Source organism: Typopeltis vanoorti, chromosome 5 (assembly GCF_054136105.1).
Source record: "Typopeltis vanoorti isolate ZY-2024b chromosome 5, IOZ_Tvanoo_1.0, whole genome shotgun sequence".
Classification (NCBI taxonomy): Eukaryota; Metazoa; Arthropoda; class Arachnida; order Uropygi; family Thelyphonidae; genus Typopeltis; species Typopeltis vanoorti.
Genome location: NC_143553.1, coordinates 9,875,640 through 9,894,573, shown reverse-complemented (window position 1 = coordinate 9,894,573; position 18,934 = coordinate 9,875,640). Strand labels below are relative to the sequence as shown.

Below are 18,934 nucleotides of genomic sequence, written 5' to 3'. Positions count from 1 at the left end.
CTTTTAAATTAAAAACAGGAGTTAGAACCACTTTTAAACTATAAAAACAGGAGCAGCGATACCACCATGTAACTGTTTGTATTCCTACACAGCGCCCTCTGTGTAATAATAATAATAATAATTCTAACTATATCATCTTTCGTTAGCCAGGTCTCACTGATACCAATAATTTTTACCCAAGCTGAGCATGCCGAAATATCCTTCCCTTTATTTCTGTTTCTTCCAGCATTCATGCATATGCACTTCAACATCCTGCACAGTTATCCACATGTAATGTCATTATCAAACCCATTCAGATTCAAAACCTCTGAAACTCTACCCAGTCATTCGTATCATTTTTGCAATCTTATTCATTTGTCCCAGGGGTAGCTAAACACATGCTTGACTACATCCCCCTGCCACAACACCTCTAGTTTCCCTGCATTTGCATGCAACTTCTCTCTCCTATACAACACCTTCTTTGAACATCAAACTCCAAAACCATTCAAATGCAATTCGTCAGGTATACACAAGTCTTTTCATCCATTAAATTCACATCATACATTATAAAATGCACGCCATTCCTCCTGCACAATTTCTTTTCAACTCATTCACAACTGTGTTCCTCCTCAATTCAGTTATACTGCAGCAGACGTACAATCTATATTCTCTCACTCTTCTTTTTTTGCTCCTTCCAGGAACTCTCATATCTTTTCTCACTAATTAATTGGTAAATCATCCTGAGAGCAAAAAGCAGCTTTTAATTTGATGAAGTTTTTCATTTGTTTTCAAGAAAATTTAGGTGAAGGCAATTATATGGTAGTATGATGGTTGACTTTTATTTTATTTTTTGGGGTTAGGCTGAGCATACTTTACCTATGCTATCAATCAACAGATGCTGGATGCACATATACCACTTTTACCTACAATACAGAAAAATTCTAGAGTGCAAATTGCTGAGGATAGAATACTACATGAAGCAAGAAACTTCGAGGCCTCCATACTATTAACAATTCATCTGATGATTTTGTGGCCAAAAAAAAAAAAAAAAAAAATTCAAACTCATCTGACCCAAATGGCATGAAAACTGAGAATGGCTGAGTAAGGAGTGTTTTGTAAAAAAAGGAAATGGAGACTGGATTATGATTAGAGTTACAGGAGGATAGCTAACATCTGCAGTATATTTGAAAGGAGAATTAGTTAAGAAAAGAAACAGGGTGTTGGGAGGATGGTGAGAATTATCTGCTATTCTAATGTGAAGATGATGAATTGTGTAGATCATTCAGTAAATACTTGGAATTTTGGTAATAAATGCCAGAGTTTAAAATTATATATTCTCTTTGCTAAATCAGTTCAAATTTTTTTTTTTTTTTTGTATACTCGAAATAAAAATGCAGTTTACTTACACATTAGTATAGACAGTAAAAAGTGGTATAACAAATTGAGCAAATTGCTGGACAGAACTGATCTGGTTTCTTGTTTGAATTGCACATGGTCTAAAGAAAAATAAACCATATTAATGGAAGCTCTCAACAACATTCATTTAAATACAAGATTTACTAACAAACATTGTACATAAGAAAACCTTCTCCAACCTAAATTTACCATAAAGTATTATCATAATTCACACTGAAAATATTTTTTGATGTCTCTAAAAATATTTGTAAGACATAACAAGCAGTATAACAAGTCTAGCTAATGTTACATGCAAAATAAAAGGTATGTAGTTTTCTTTTGTTTTGATATTCTGAATCAAATGGGATTGAGAATCCCATTTGATTCAGATTATTACTGACATTTTGGCAGATAATGACCAATATTTTAAAAAATGGATAAGGAAATTCAACATATTAATATATTATTTAATATTATTAATTAAAAGACCTCCATGAAATGAAGAAATGTAGATTTCACTCAAATAGCAGTATATCTACTGCTTTGACCATTAACCTCAATGACATACTAGCAATGCAATCCACTCACCATTCTCCATCTAATTTACTTCTCATTTCTTTCTTTGCCACACCTTACTCAACTTCCAGGGAGAGCCAATGTTTTCCCTCTCCTTTCCTCCTAGGTATATATTATATATTCAGCTTCAATATCGATCCTGTAAAATTCCATCACCCATCTCTATCTGCATATCTTTATATGCAGTGGATAAATACTTATTGTATATTCATATTCAGTGAAAAGTACACTTTACTTTAGATCTTCTTGCCATTTTATGGTAAGATGACAAGTATGTTGGATTTTATACTGTGATATTCTTGATCTTGTAAAGACATTTGATAGACTGTCACATGACAAGAAGGTAAGAGATTTTTTTTTTTTTTTTTAAATGCAATTCCCACCTACAAATAGTTGTAAATTTATAGTACATTAGTACCATGCATGGGATAAGAATTTTCATTAATTTTATATATATGTTTAGTATTTATTTTATTACATTGTAAAGAAACATTGACCAAACATGGAATAGAACTTTGTCAAACCATTTCAGGCCTCTAATAAGTAGGACAGTGGTCCCACATCAGGTGACAATTCACCTACAACCTAAAGACAATCACAAACATCCATTCCCATGGCAGGATTTGAAATCATAGCCTGTTGGCCAGATAGTGAATGTACTATCCAGCCAACCAGGCCAGTTGGAGTAGAGTAGTGACTTTCTGAATTGCCAGCAAGTTGTATATGGTGGAACAGTGCTCCAGAATAGAAAGGCATCTAGTAATGCTGCAGGGTTCTATTCTAGAATCCTACTTTTTAACTTATTTGCTAATAATATTTCATATGAACTGACAGGGGATCTTCAGTCATTTGCTGTTGAAGTAAAGTTGGAGAGAGAATTATAAGAAGTGCTGCTGATGGGAGGAATCTTTATATGGACTTTTTCAATTGAAGGTAAGTTAGCCGATCTCATAACGGAGTTAGCAGGGTTTTTCCCTTCTGGAAACTCGGGTTTTTCATCCTACATACAGACAAATCGGCCCTTCAGAACACATGCAATTTACTGATAAAAAATACTAGCTGTGGTTGTGGGTGGTAGATGGCATTGGTGTAGATGCTTGGTAGTAGAAGTTCGGTATAGTAGTGGAGACATGGAGTTGTACAGTGGGTGTCCTCCCGCGATGAGTCTTCAGACTCCTTGAAGGTGTCATGAATAATAATAACTTACTTTGGAAGGTTGTAAATAGACTTTTAGCTTGGATGAATATGTAGGATGCTGTTTTAAGGGATTTTACACTTCAGAATGTAGAGGTATAAGGCTGTTTACTATGCTGGTATAACTACTGTGCCTAAAATAAGATTCCACACTTGGGAGATAAAAAATTCTCTCTCAACAATACCAACAAGTTGTATTCAAGGGGATTTGGGGAAAGCAAAATGAAATATAACAGGTTATGTGATGCAAGGTTTCTTTTCTTGAGTCTTTAACTTATTTGTTAATGATTATATGGAATGATAGGATATTCAGTGGTTTATTGCTGATGCAACATTGAAGACAGTTTGGAGTAAAGCTGATAATTCCCTTCAGAAACATTTAAATATATTTTTAGCTTGGACAAAGAAGTAGGATTGACATTTTAAGGAGTTATACTCTGAAAGGCAAAAGTATAGAATTTTGTACAGTATTGGTGGTAGTGGGAGTGAGTGAAATCCAGGATCTGGAGTGAATGATCAGCAACGATCTTAAATTCAGAGGGGTCTTAAATTCACTACAAGTTTTAACCCAAACAGCAGTACATCTATTGTACTGAACCTTAACCTCTTTCACACTCCTATCACTTCACAATACACACACTGACAAGGAGGGATAAGGAAGTGGTACCTCTAATTTCCCTCCAGAAATTAAAGGTACCACTTTAGACTCCGGAATGTTGATTAAGGGAAAAAGTTGAAGGAATATAAATTACAGTTTAGTGGATAGGTAGAAAAGAGATGATATACCAAAAATGTATAGGATAATAAGATTTTACAGATTACTATGGGGGAAGGTATAAAAAAAAGAGTGGATGGTGAGAGGAGAAAAACAAGTGGCATCCCTGCAAAGATAAGTGAGGAGAAACCTATTCAGCACTTTGTATGGAAAGTAGTACGAGTAGAATGCATTGCCAGAAAGTGCTCGAATGCTTAAAGTTTGAATGAGTCAAAGGATCGATATGATATATGTGTGTGTGTGTGTGTGTGTGTGTGTGTGTGTGTGTGTGCGCGCGCATGCGCGCATATGCACAACAGGAAAGGTGGTAAGCATGTTGCCTAGGTATGACAGTGGTGAGATGAGGGGGAGAAAAAGGGTTATGAATTATATGTTAGTGGAAATGTGTGGAGAGAGAAAGGAGTGCAGTTTGTTCATGTGTCAAATGATTTTGAAGGATGAAGTGAATTGTATAAGAATGATGGACTATATTTGAGTGGTTTTGGTGTGAGTCACTTGGAGAGACTGCTGTTGGAAGGTAGAGAAGTGAATGCAGAGAATGAATCTGATCAAGTGGGAAGCAATGTGGAAGAGCGAGAGAGTAAGGCATTGTGAGCAGCATGAGTACAGAGAATGAGTGTGCAAGACGGACAGGGAAATGGGGAGGCTCAGATGAACAGGGGAACACAGTGTGAGAAAGGTGGATGCTCCAAGAGGATGTGAATGCAAGTGTAGACAAGAAAGAAAGAAAGGGGATGACCTGGGATCAAGAGAAAACAGCTGGATTTGAAGAGGGTTTTAAGATGAATAAGGAGAAAGGGAAATGGCTCGAGTTGAGCATGGAGAAATCACATCAGTGGAATTGGATATAGATCCAGGAATGAGCTGCTGTGTTTATATACAAATGCTAGAAGTGTAAGAAACAAGGAAAATGAAATGGTTGCATTAATTTAGTCTGTTCACCCAAAAATTATTGGAATAAGTGAGACATGGTTGGAAGAGGACAACATGTTCACAGGAATTTGTGCAAAATAACCAGTAAACGGAAAACTAGCAGATGGTACTAAGGAGCCAATTACTTCCACACAACTCACATGTACCCATACTCTTTCATATCAGTTATTTTTACGATTAAATAACAGCCACATGAAAGTGCCTGCTATGCCTACCATGCGAAGTAAAGATGACAGCAACAAAGGCCAACAACCAAAGATTACTTTGAGTCCTGCCAGCGTAGCACAGCCGATATCCAACAAACCGAATGACAACATAAAGTGCTGCAGCTGTAAATCCGAAGTTACCAAAAGAAAAAAGGTATATTGCGAGATTTCTGCTGCAACTGGCTGCATACTTCCTGCACAAAAATAGATGAACTGCCACACAAGCTTTTTACTGAACCACCCTTTCTTCTGTTAAACAGCTGCTGAACCTAGGCAAATGAGTTGAAAACCTCAAACAACACCTTTATACTTTCTCTTCCAAAATCTGAAAGTTGGAAAAACTAAGCTCAAGATACTCGACGACCAGCGGGCAATCGCAAGTGCACCCATGTCAGCTAATGAACTTAGCGATCGAATCGCATCAACAGTACACGAGTCGCTCGAGGCCAAAAATAGGAGACTCAACACCGTTATTCTGAACTTTCTGGAGGAAAACGGTAAATCATTAAAAGAAGACATCAGCAAACTAGGAGGTGAATGCAACTTCGATCTCAAAAATATTGTCAAATGCCATCATTTCGGACCCATAAACAAAAGAAAGGATGGAACAAACTTTCCACGCCTCGCGAAAGTGATCTGTGATACACCGACAAACATATCCAAATTAATAACGGCAATAAATAGCAAGCTAAAGGACAGTTGCCCCCAAATATGTGTACATGCTCAACCTGAATTAACCTTTGCACAAAGGGAACAAAGATGTCAACTCCAAAGAGCTAGAAGAGAAATGCCAAAATGGAGATAACAGCTGGACCATCGACTACAAACAAACCAAACTAGCACAAAAACCAAGTGATGCCACTAGTAGCCACCAAGGAGACCAGTATGCAGTCCCTGCATAGGAAATGTTTAAGACTCTTGTGGTCAAAGCCATGCTTCACAGAACCTTGCATATCCACTACACCAACATCCATGGTCTCAACTCCAACCTTAATAGTGTCCACTATCATCTGCAGTCCACCAAACCCCACGTACTCTTTTTAACAAAAATTCAAATCTCACCTTCCCCCAGCACTATCCATCTCAACCATCCAAACTATACACTATTTAACTCCTTTTGACCCAAGGGTGGTCTTTGCATATATCTGCTCTGACATACCCTGCCAGAGAGCACCTAACCTAGAATCGCCCAACTTTGACCTTCTTTGGTTGAAAATATCCCTCCCCCATTCAGCCAAATTCATCTGCTGTCTCTATTGCTTTCCTAATACTACCAACCACTCTGAGCTCTTTAATTTCTTCTCCTTAAAAGTTTATTTTCTCCAGTTCCACTATCTTAACAGTGAAATCATCCTCCTAGGCAATTTTAATGCCCATAACACCAACTGGCTTTCCTCTTCCAATTGTACAGATCCTGCAGGCAGAGATGCTGAAACATTTGCCAACCAGAATACCAGATAACCCAAATCACTCCCCAAATACTCTAGATTTCTTTCTTATCAATGACCCTTCCAAGTATACAGTGAATGTAGTTAGCTCCCCCCTGTTGGTAATTCTGACCACAACCTAGTACTCATCTCCTGCCTCATGCAACAATGCTTATACAGTCACACTCACACAAGAGTAGTTTGGCATTATGACAGTGTGAAATGGGACAGCCTCCAAGACTACTATGACTCGTTTCCATGATTGGACTATTCTTTCCAGTCTTCCAATCTAAACATATGCACCGAACGTATCACCAAAGTAATCTTCACTGGCATGAAAACAAAGATTTTCCACACTTCTCTGAACTGCCGTCCCCTATCCAAACTCTAGTTCTCCAAAATATGTGCCAAGGCTGTACAAATAAAAAATTAGGCATATCACAACTGGCTCAAATCAAGAACTCCATTCTCCTTCAGTTACTATACTGAAGCCTGAAACAGATGCAAGAAAATTATCAATGTCGATTCCAAAACAGAATTTGAACGGGCAAAAAGCAGGAAACTTGCAGCCTGTACTGGTGGCAGCCATGTGTTTTGGTCTCTTGCCAAAGCAATTGGTCGCAACTTTTGCCCTACACTACTCCTACCCTTATCATTCCCAGATGGCTCAATTATAACATCACCCACAGAAAAATCTAATCTTCTGGCTTCACACTTTGCCTCCAACGCACGCATAACTGACAATAGCAAATGTCTCCCAGTCATTCCAACTGCCCAATATGCAATGCCCCCCCCCTGTATCCTTTTGCCAGAAAGAGATAATAAACCTGTTGTTAAAATTAAACACAAAAAAAGCTCCTGGCCCTGATGGTATTCCTCCAATTGTCCTGAAGGTCCGTGCAGTAGAACTGACTCCTATCCTATGCCGTCTGTACATAATCTCTTACTCCACTGGTATAAGTATCCCAAAGCCTGGAAATTGGCCTATAATCAACCCATTCCTAAAAAAGGGTTACAAATCACTGCCATCTAAGTGGTGCCTATCTCACTCACCAGTCTTATCTAAAGAGATGGAGAAAACCATCAATTCTCAATTCCTATTCTACCTTGAAGGTACCCAGCTATTAAGCGACCACCAGTATGGATTCCATCAATGCCGATCAACAGGTGACCTGCTCTCATATATCACCCATCTCTGGACAAATGCCATAGAAAAAGTTTGTGAATTTTTCCAGTTGCACTTGATATCTCTAAAGCTTTTGACCGGGTCTGGCACAAAGGCTTACTAAGCAAACTTCCATCATTTGGACTATCTCGGGACTTCTGCAGATGGACTGCCAGCTTTCTGTCTGGACGCACACTATGTGTGATGGTAGACAGCTCCCTATCCTTTCACCATCCGACTAATGCTGGGGTCCCACAAGGTTCAGTTCCTCCAACGACCCTCTTCCTTCTGTATATCAATGACCTACTTCAATTGACCTCCAACCCAATACACAGTTTTGCAGATGACAGAACATTGCACTCCTCCCTTTCATTTGATAAACCTTACCCTACACAACAAGGAATAAAGATTGGAGGTAGACAGATTTATAGCAATACGATATGCAGATGACAAGGTATTATTATCAAATACTGAAACAGGACTACAACATCTGTTGAACAGATTACTGGAATCCTGTATAGATTATGGAATGTACATAATTAACACAAGAAAAACAAAGGTAATGAAAATAGTAAGGAAAGAGGCAAATATGGATATCATAATAAATGGGGAAAAATTGAATAAGTAAAGATATTTAAATATCTAGGAAGTGTGATTAGCAGTAATGGAAGATGTAAAAGTGACATAAAAGCAAGAATAGCGATGGAAAGATATGCCTTTAATAGAAAATGGAATTTATTCAGAAGTAAAATGGACAGAAATCTAAAGAAAAGACTAATAAAATGTTATATGTGGAGTGTTGCCCTCTATGCAGATGAAACTTGGACATTGAAAAAAGAAGAAATTAAGATTTTGGAAACTTTGAGATGTGGATTTGGAGAAGGATGGAAAAAAATTAAATGGACAGCTAAAATTAACTAATGAAGATTTCCTAAAAAGAGTAGAAGAAGAAAGAAGTCTGTAAAAGAGGATAAAAAGAAAAAAGGGAAACTGGATCAGACATATTCTGAGAGGAAATGGAATCATCAGAGATGGCATCGAAGGAAAAATAGACAGAAAATGACCCAGAGGAAGAGTAAGGAAAACAATGCTAGATGACATGCTGAATGGAAATAGGTACACAACCTTCAAACAGAAGGCTCAGAACAGAAGAGAGTGGAAGGAAAGTTTTTGCTACTAAGAGAAGAACCTGCTCAATTGCAAAATACTTCAGAAGAAGAAGAAAAGACCCTACACAACTCAGTTCAACCCACAGAACATCAACCACAACTTCCCCTTATTCAGACCTCCAAGCGATCCTCCAATGTGGGCTCAGATTACCTTGTCAATTTCAATGTTAGTAAAACCCAGTTCTGTCTTATTTCCCACAAAAAAGAACCATTTATCCCAGTATTATTTTTGATAACACTCAATTCCCAGACAAGATGAAATTTCTGTTCTCGGAATTACAATGACATCAGGCCTCTCCTGGCATAAACACATCACAACCATTGCATCCTCAGCTTCCAAAAAACTAGGATTTCTCTTTCATTCAAGATGTTACTTCACCTCAAAACAGCTGTTAACCTTATACAAATCACAAATCTGCCCAACTATCAAATACTGTTCTCACATTAGGAGTGGGGCTCCTAAAAGCTCCCTCAAAATGCTTCACTCAATACAGAGGAGAGCAAGTAGATTGATAAATGATCCATCTCTTACCAACTCACTCTGCCCACTTTCACATAGACGTTTAGTTTCTGCAATTTGTATCATCTATAAATATTTCCATGAAAAAATTGGAACACATACAGCTGCCACCCAACATCCTTTCACGGTACACATTGAAACCCACAGAATAAGTTTCTTTTCCTCCTCCATCATCCCCGCTACTGCTGTACTGTGGAACAGTCTTCCCCCCCTGATGTATGTCCCAAGGAATACAATATACGGGCTTTTAAATCAACAAGTTTCTCCTTTCCCATCCCACTACCCATATACAGTACTAAAGTACAATACGTTGACCAGCCAACCTCTCATCTATGGGCCCAACATAAAAAAAAAAGAAATGTTTCGTGAGGATAGTAAGGGTAAAAAGGGAGGGGGGGAGTGCTATTGATGATAGAGAAAGAGATATATCCATACAAAGTGGAGATGCAAGAGGGAAATAGTGCGAGTAGTTTTGAGGCAGTATGAGATAGAGGTGAATAGAATGAAATACTTGGTTGGATGTTCTTATAGATCTGGTATGTGGATGGAAGTGACTATGAAATGTATAATCAAATTAGCCAAGCAAATAAAAAAAGGGCGATCATTATGGTGTTATTGCCAGTCTATATTGCAATTTTTGTTACTGCAATATAGACTGGGAACATGAGATAGCAACAGGAAGAAAGAAAATGATTTTCTTGAGTTTTTGTGGAACAACTATCAAAAACAGTATGAAACAGAGGGCACACAAGGATTGAGTGTTGGATTTGATCATTTTCATCAGAGGATGTAATTATAAATGAGGGGTCTAATCACCCACTAATTGGTAAGAGTGACCATGAAGTGATTACCTGGGTGGTTGCCAGCAGTGTGACGACCTCTGTGAGAAAAGCGTATACATGGTACAACATAGGTGGTGATTATGAAAAGCACAGGAGACACTTGCAATTGTAACATGGAATGAGGAGTTAGCTGGAAAAGATCAATGCAGATTGGAGGATATTCAAGAACTATCCAGTTGAAGCAATGTCTAAATGAACTGCAAGGGTCAGAAGGTTAAATAAGGTAGGTGTAAAATGGATGAAAAGAGAATAAGCATGCGATACAGTGAAAAAGAACATTATGGAGGCAGCATAAGAGAAGTGGTAATAACCAATTGGGGTTTACAAAGACCAAGCAAGACAGGTGACTTGGTTGGTAAGGATAGCAAAAGTGAGATATGAGCAGCAGTTAGCTAATATAGCCAAAAAGAATCCCTAGGGAGTTTCTTTCAATATGTAGCAAGGAAAAAAAAAGAATGATTATGGAAAGATGACATTGACTGGAGAAAACGATATTATGACAACTGTTGCAGAAGATATAGTGGAGATACTTAATGAACAGTTCATAAAGGTCTTTCATTTTTGTGAATGTGACTTCATGGAGAGATTGAGAGCAGTTGATGATGGAGAGGAGAGACTGATTATAAGTGAGCAAGAGGTATATGCAGAATTGAGCAGACTTGATAATATATCACCACGTATTCTGAAAGAATATGCCAGGGAGTTGACGTCTCCCTTCACATATATTTTTAATATGAATCTTGCACTGGATCAAGTTCCAAAGGAGAGGAAGGAGGGCAAGATTGTGCAACTTCATAAGGGAGGTGATAAAACTCAAGCAGGGCAAGATTGTGCCAAATTATAGGCCTATCTGTGTGTCAGTTGTTGTGGTTAAGTTGTTGGAGAACCTGGTGAGAACTAGAATCCAGAATTGGGTTGACAACAATGGTATTATCTTTGATGGACATGCAAGGATTTGATAAAGGGAGATCATGTTTTAGTAATCTACTTACTTATTACAATGAGGTGACTGCTTCCTTGACAGAGGAGAGGGATACACAGTAATATACTTAGATTTTGCAAAGGCTTTTGATACATTACCGCATGATAAATTAATAGTCAAACTAGAGCAGATGGAGTTGGATATTAGATTAGTGCACTGGATTGGAGACTGCTATCTGATAGGTATCAGCAAGTTGTGTATGGGTGAGAAATATCCCAGAAGAGTAAAGTCACTAGTTCTGTGCCTTGGGGATCTGTTTTAGGGCCATTACTATTTAACTGGTATGTTAATGATATTGGTGAAGATTTGGATGGGGATATTCAGTTGTTTCCGGATGATGCAAAGTTGGGACGAACTATGAAGAGCAGAGAAGATGTTGTGGTCTTACAAGAAGACTTGAATAAATTGGGTGAATGGGGACACGAGTTCAATGTTGCAAAATCAAAGGTTGTAAAATTTGGGAAATAAAGATTGGATGTAGAATTTATGCTTGGTGGGGATATATTGTCAGAAGTGGAGGAAATAAGAGAGCTTGGAGTGATAATGGATTAGGATCTGAAATTTAGGAGGCACATAGCCAAAATTGTGAGGACAACACAAAGCCTTTTGGGAATGGTGCAGAAGATACTGACTTGTAGAAGTAGGGAGATTCTTGTTCCATTGTATAAGGCTTTGATTAGGTCACACATGGACTACTGTGCACAGATATGGTTACCTGCTTTTCAAACAGATGAAGAGATGTCGGAAAGGTCCAGAGGCGACTGGCTAAGGTTTTTTCTGACCTCTGGAAATGTTGAATATGAGAAAAGGTTGAGAAGATGTAATTTACAGAGTCAAGTGGATAGAGGAAGAGGGGAGATATGATAGAGACCTTCAAGTTAGTAACGGGTTGTTATAGGATCAATGTTGGAATGGTTCTACAAAAAACAGTGGGAAATCACGGGCGAGCCAGAGATCATCCCTGAAAACTGTATAAAGAGGGTGTCAGCAGGGGAGTGAGAAGCAGGTTTTTGCATGCCTTGCCTGAGAGCAGGGCGGCCATCTGGGGAGTGCGGTGGGTACAATGCACCCGGGCCCCACGATCGAGTGGGCACAATTGGTACACATTTGTGGAAACGTATTTTTTATTTATTTATTTTTCTTCTTCTACTTTTGCTTATAACTAAAGGGATTTCATCGACAGGATTTTAGGGGCCCCGGTAATAATAATATCTCTGTGTTTCTCTATTATATTACAGTTTTTGCTTAACCCTTTTGATGCGTTTATGCAGTGTTTAGAAATTAACAAACACAATTTCATTTTTACCCTAAAATGTCTGATTCATCATTAGTTTTTTTCTAATCTGCTACACATTTATATCATGTGGCTCGTTATTGAAACCGTTGAAATAATATTTATTATATTCTTTATATATGGTTAGTCTAGAGCAGGGGTGGACAATCCTTAACATGCCTGCCAAATGTGGCATGCTAATGACTTTTTTTTTTTTCTGGCACATAACCCAGGGCTCATCTTAAAAAATAATTAAATAAAAAAATACATTTCAAACATCTTCACTGACACATTTTTTTAACTTAATATAATACAATTTTATTAAGTACAGCTATACCAAATAAAAATGCAATAATTAATTAAACTCTACCAACTGTTTCATAATAATAAGTAATAAGAAAATTAGAAACAAACATCCTATTTCCAAGCCATCAATATATCTCTGAGATATACTGATGTACAAGTTTTGTCCAGTTCAGTTGTTGCATTATTCGTCAGGCATCCAGACATGGCGTGACTCCTTTACCATCATTTGATATATCTTTTCATGTTTCGTAAAGAACGTATCCGTTTTCTAAAGTGTATTTGGATTTTATTAAATCGTAAGTCATTAAAATATGGATTGGAAGTATTTATTGTCAATTAATATGTTTAACTTATTAGATATAAAAGCACATTTCCGTGACATTGATTTTCAGAAACTAAAGTTTTCAGTTTTTTTCGTAAAATCCCCGCATATATTGCAATTGCTATTTCCTGCCTAGAGAGCAGTTTCCTTGTGTGCATCCTACCCAAATAGCACCATTTGCTTTCCCATTATTTCAAGCAAAAATTAGCAGTAATTTACAAGACTTGAGATACTTAATGAACAATCCTGCACGAATGACTAATGAACAGACAGCTATGGTACTAGGCCAGTAAAGATATGTGCATATATGATTGGTGCGGTATTAACAAAAGATTGCTCGAGCCAAAGATAAAAGTCAGCTGACAATTTTTGAATTGAAATGCTAATTCTCTTCAACCAAATTCAATATCTGAAAGTGCCATAACAATATTCACTATTGTTATGGCACTTTTTTATAGAAATATTGTTATTATATTTCCTAGCTTTAACAAGTTTATGAATTTTAACACTTTCTGTTGATTTTTATTGTTGATCTGCATTTGAGCTGGAGGGACAGACTCCCACACATCTAGTTTTTAGTGTTTGCCAGTGAAACATATGGTTTTGCTTGTGGCTAAATAGCATAGTTTTGGGGAAAGGGACATGAGATTCATTAGTTAGTGCCTTTATCCCAGCTGTCTCTAATTGCACTATCTGTTGAGAAATATATTACACAGACTGTAAATGTTTGTACCTTATTCAGTGATAAATAAAACGAGCTGCTTTTACTGGTGTCTGCAGACGTATTGGCTAGTATGGAAGGTGCGTGGTTTGCCATGGGAAGAGAGTCACTGCCATGAGGTGAACGTGATTAAACTTTTTTTTTTCTGTGCGAGGTTACGCGAAACTTTTCGATTTCTTTTTTTCGCAAAGTAAAATCAGGGGTGTGAGTTATATGCGAGGACCAGTTATATTCCAGTAAATATGGCAAGTTATTTTTAAAGCTATGTGAAATGTATTATCAATATTCAGAATTATGAAGTGTTGTCTGCACGTGATTAGATCTCAACTACGTTAATTTCAACTTAGTTAATAGTGATAGATAAGGGTGAAACTGATGTACTGAAGTAAACAAACAAAAAAATAAACACATTCCTTTAGTGTTTCTAAAATTTTGTAATATTGTAAAAAGTATGTACATAATTAACTTTTTGTTAATTCATGGGATAAAAATATTTAATATTATTTACTTATTCGACAGGCAAAGCCTAACCCATAATGTCCATGCCAAGAAAGTATCCCTCTGGGTGTCAAAAAAGGAAATCAGCAGAAATGAAAAAAGAAGAAAAGCAAAATCTCAAAAAGTCACAATAGATTTGTTTTCATGGCTACAAAATAAATCTGACAATGAAATTGCTACAACTTCGGCAGTTGCGATTCAAACTTCAAATGAAGAAGAAAACTCTAAACAAGCTACACAACTTTATAACGAAAATGTAGAAACTGTGGGATGCATCGAAAAATACGCATCTAATTATACAAACGTTTTGGATACAGCAAATAACGAAGAAAACAATAATAACGATGGTGATCAAGTGAATATAAATGATCCAGGTTTGTGGCCAAATATTATAACTGATAAATTTAGATTATTTTGTGTTAAAACTGGACCTAAACAACATCATCAAGTTGCATTCGTTAAGAATGTTGAAGGTAGATCATTTTCTACATCGTACTATTTAAAAAAATGCCAAATGGTGAAACTCAGCTTCACAGCTGGTTAGTTTACTCAAAAGCTCAAGACTCAGTATTTTGCTTTTGTTGTGTATTATTTTCCAAAAGAAGAGGAAAAGATCAATCGACACGATTTATATATGGTTTTAATAAATGGAGAAAACTGTCATCTGTAATTCGAGATCATGAGCTTTCTGTCGGTCACTTTAATTCTTTTATTGCTTGGCAAGAATTACTAAAAAGGCTTAATTTATGTTCAACTGTTGACAGAACAAATCAAATTAATATAAATAAAGAAACAGAACGTCTAAAATTACTATTCCAAAGAATTGTAGATGTAATTCTATTTTTAGCAAGTAATAATCTGTCATTTCGAGGATCCCATGAAACAACAGGAACGCCAAATAATGGAAATTTTTTAAGTTTAATAGAATTATTAAGTAAACATGATCCTGTGCTAATGGATCATGTAAATAGAATTAAAAATACTAAAAAAGGAATTGTGCATCATTTGGCACATAAATTTCAAGAGGAAATTATTGCTGCATTAGGTAATGAAGTCCTTAATAAAATTAAAGACAATATAAAGGCATCCATATATTAAAGTATCCAAATATTGTACTCCTGATATTTCTCGCAAGGAACAAACTTCAATAATTATTGGATATGTAAATTTTGTAGACAAAAAATTAATTATAAATAATTCATTTATAGGATTTATTGAAGTAATTGATGTGACTGGTGAAGGACTAGCAAATTCGCTTTTTAAAAAGAATAGGTGAGCTTGATTTAGATATTATGAATTGTACAGGGCAAGCATACGACAACAGTAGCAATATGAAGGGAACATATTATTATTATTATTATTATTATTATTATTATTATTCAGGCCTCCAAGGAGTCAAAAGACTCATCGATGGAGGTCCTTTCTAAGACATAAAGTCTGTCAAGACTCATCGAGGGGAGGTCCCCCCCTGAGAAACACAAAGTTTATCATACCACTCCTTAAACCCACTGACCATTCTCGCTCCCACCACTCCATCAGGCAATGCATTCCACGGCTCAACCACCCTCCACACAAAGAAACCACTCCTTACCCTCTTGCTCACAGTTTTCTTTCGTAACTTCCAGGGATGGCCTCTTGTCATCACTCCTTCCCGCTGATCAACCAAGCGAAAGAACTCCCCAGTGTCAACCCTGTAACCACCTCTCAACAGTTTAAAAGTCTCAATCATATCACCTCTCCTTCTTCTATCCACCAAACTCTGCAGTCCACATTCTCTCAGCCGATCCTCATAACTATCCTTGTACAGTCCTGAAACCATCTTTGTCATCCGTCTTTGTATCCTTTCCACAGTTAATTTATCCCATTCAAATCCTGGGGACCAAATCTGAGAACAATAGTCCAAGTGTGGTCTGATCAGAGACTTATACAACGGAATGATAACCCTCTTATCTCTGCAGGTCAGTGTCCTTCTCATAATAGCAGCAATCCTCTGTGTTACCTTCACCACCTTTGCAATATGTCCCCTAAACTTCAGGTTTCTATCAATCATCAACCCCAGATCTCTTGTCTCCCCTACTTCCTCCAGTATAACTCCTCCCATAGAGTATGCAGCATCCCATCGATGTTTCCCAAACCTCAAGACCTTACATTTTGCTGCATTCAACTGACACCCCATTCATTTGCCCATCTATCTAGCTTATTTAAATCCTCTTGCAGGGCTACCACATCTGCACTATTACTAATAACCCTTCCAAGCTTCGCATCATATGCAAACAACTGAATATCCCCCTGCAATCCACTGGCTATGTCATTGATATAAAGGTTAAACAATATAGGTCCTAGTACTGAGCCCTGTGGGACCCCACTTGTAACCCTCTGCCTCCTGGAAACTGCTCCACCATACACAACTCTCTGATACCTATCAGACAGCCAATCCTGAATCCAGTTGACCAATCTGACATCCAGACCCATGTGCTGCAACTTAAATATCAGCTTATCATGTGGCACCCTGTCAAATGCCTTCGCCAAGTCTAAGAAAATTGCAGTATATGCCTTTCCCTCATCTAATGCTCTTGTAACTTTATTATAAAAGGCTAGCATATTGCTAAAACAAGAGCGTCCTTTCACAAATCCATGTTGATTCTCACAGATAACATTACCCTCATCTGCCCAATGCTGTACACGGTCCCTCACTACTTTCTCCAAGATCTTAACAACTACTGATGACACACAGTAGTTGTCATCTGACTGGCCTATAATTAGACACTTCCAGTCTGTTACCACCCTTATGCAATGGCACTATCTTACCTTCCTTCCATTCCCTGGGCACCTTTGCCAAAGCCAGACTTTCATTGAAAAGCCACGTTAAAGGTACTGTCAGTTTCCTAGCACATTCTCTCAAAACTCGTGGCGAAATACCATCCAGTCCCACAGCTTTACTGACATCCAGAGTACTCAGTATCTGAAACACACTCTCCTCCTGTACCTCCAGACCTCGTACCAGTCCTATCCCTCTAGCATTAAAACTGACTCCTCTAGGATGAAATACTCCAATAAAGTGTTCATTGAACAATTACACTATGTCCTCTGCATCAGTCACTCTATTCCCATTTTTATCCCACAATATCATTCTTCCACAGTCATTTTTCCTCCTACTGGCCACATAGCTAAAAAATTCCCTAGGATTTTCTTTGGATCTTAGGGCCAATCTCCTCTCATATTCCAGTTTCGCTTTCCTTACCACACGAGTCACTCTTCTGGCCTGTGTCTTATATTCCTCATGCATCTCTTCACCTGTCTCCTTATATCTTTTCCATAGCCTCTTTTTCGCATGCAATTCCTGTTTAATATTGTTTGTCATCCACTTTACTCCAAATTGCGCCCTCTTCTTCACTCGTGGTATACAACTTACCATTGCTGATAACAAATATTCTTTCACAATTTCCCACGCACTGGTGATATCCCTGCCTTCCAATTCCTCCCTCCATGAAACTTCCCGAAGTTGATGTCTAAGACTATTATAATCACCTGCCTTATAATTCCACATAAGTTCCCGTCTCTTTGATACTCCTGCATGTCTATTCATTTTCCAAGTCAAAACCATATGGTCACTCTCTCCAACTGGTGGGAGAGACGTCAACTCAGTTATTATCAACTCTTCTGATGCTATAACCAAATCCAAAATTTTTGAACCTCTTGTTCCCTCTGTTACATGTTGCCTAAGACATTTGTCCCTCAAGAATTCTAGAAATTCCATTCCCCTATTGTTACATGCATCTTCCTCTCTCCAATTTATACTACTGAAGTTAAAATCTCCCATAACAATCATTCTTCTTGCACTTGCCAAACTTAGCTGTCTAAACATCTCCTGGTCCCCATCCTCTGTGCTCCTGGGTCTGTGGCAACACCCCACTAAATATCCTGTCCTGCCTACCTCTACCTCACACCATACGCTCTCAAAATCATTTGTCTCACTACCTTCCAAATTCTCCACTCTTAGAGGGCATAGGTCATTACTTATCATAAGCAGCACCCCACCACCACGCTTTCTCCTCCTATCCTGGCGAAAAATGCTATACCCAGCGACTTCTATTCCTGTTTTTATATCCCCTTCTGTCAACCACGTCTCAGTGATCGCAATAATTTTTGGCCAGGCTGATGCTATCTGCGCCACCAATTCCTCTCCCTTATTCCGGATACTCCTGGCATTAGTATACAGCATATAAATGCCATTGTTTCTATACCCAGCATTATCCCTTCTAGACTCCACTGGGCTCAGTCTTACCTGACATTGTCTCCCTTCTCCCAAGTATCCATTCCCACAAGAGGCCACCCCTGCTATCATCCTCCCTGGGACACACTGACTCGTTCAGAACAGCAATCTCTCCATATAAAGGCGTACAATCTAGAATAATTAGTTTAAACCCTCATGCAATTTATGTACCTTGCTTATCACATTCTTTTAATTTGATAATTTGTGATGCTGCTTCCAGTAGTATATATTGTAAAAAATTTTTCGGAATATTGCAACGTTTATACTGTGTATTTTCTGCATCTACAAAAAGGTGGGAAATTATTATTATTATTATTTGACACCTGCAGGGAGTCCAAAGACATCGAGGGAGAGTGTGCCAATAGCATTGAACTATTG

General features: G+C 37.7%; 1 protein-coding gene across 3 annotated transcripts in view; it reads right to left on the bottom strand.

The window, feature by feature from the left end:
• The window catches only part of LOC150106221 (protein tyrosine phosphatase domain-containing protein 1-like), a 719,641-nt gene that overhangs the window by 307,472 nt on the left and 393,235 nt on the right, over positions 1-18,934 (bottom strand). For all 3 annotated transcript variants that reach the window (XM_090392247.1, XM_090392246.1, XM_090392248.1), the window contains exon 9: positions 1,386-1,475. In XM_090392247.1, coding sequence (XP_090248373.1) covers positions 1,386-1,475 — 90 coding nt within the window. The remainder of the gene's footprint in view (positions 1-1,385; positions 1,476-18,934) is intronic.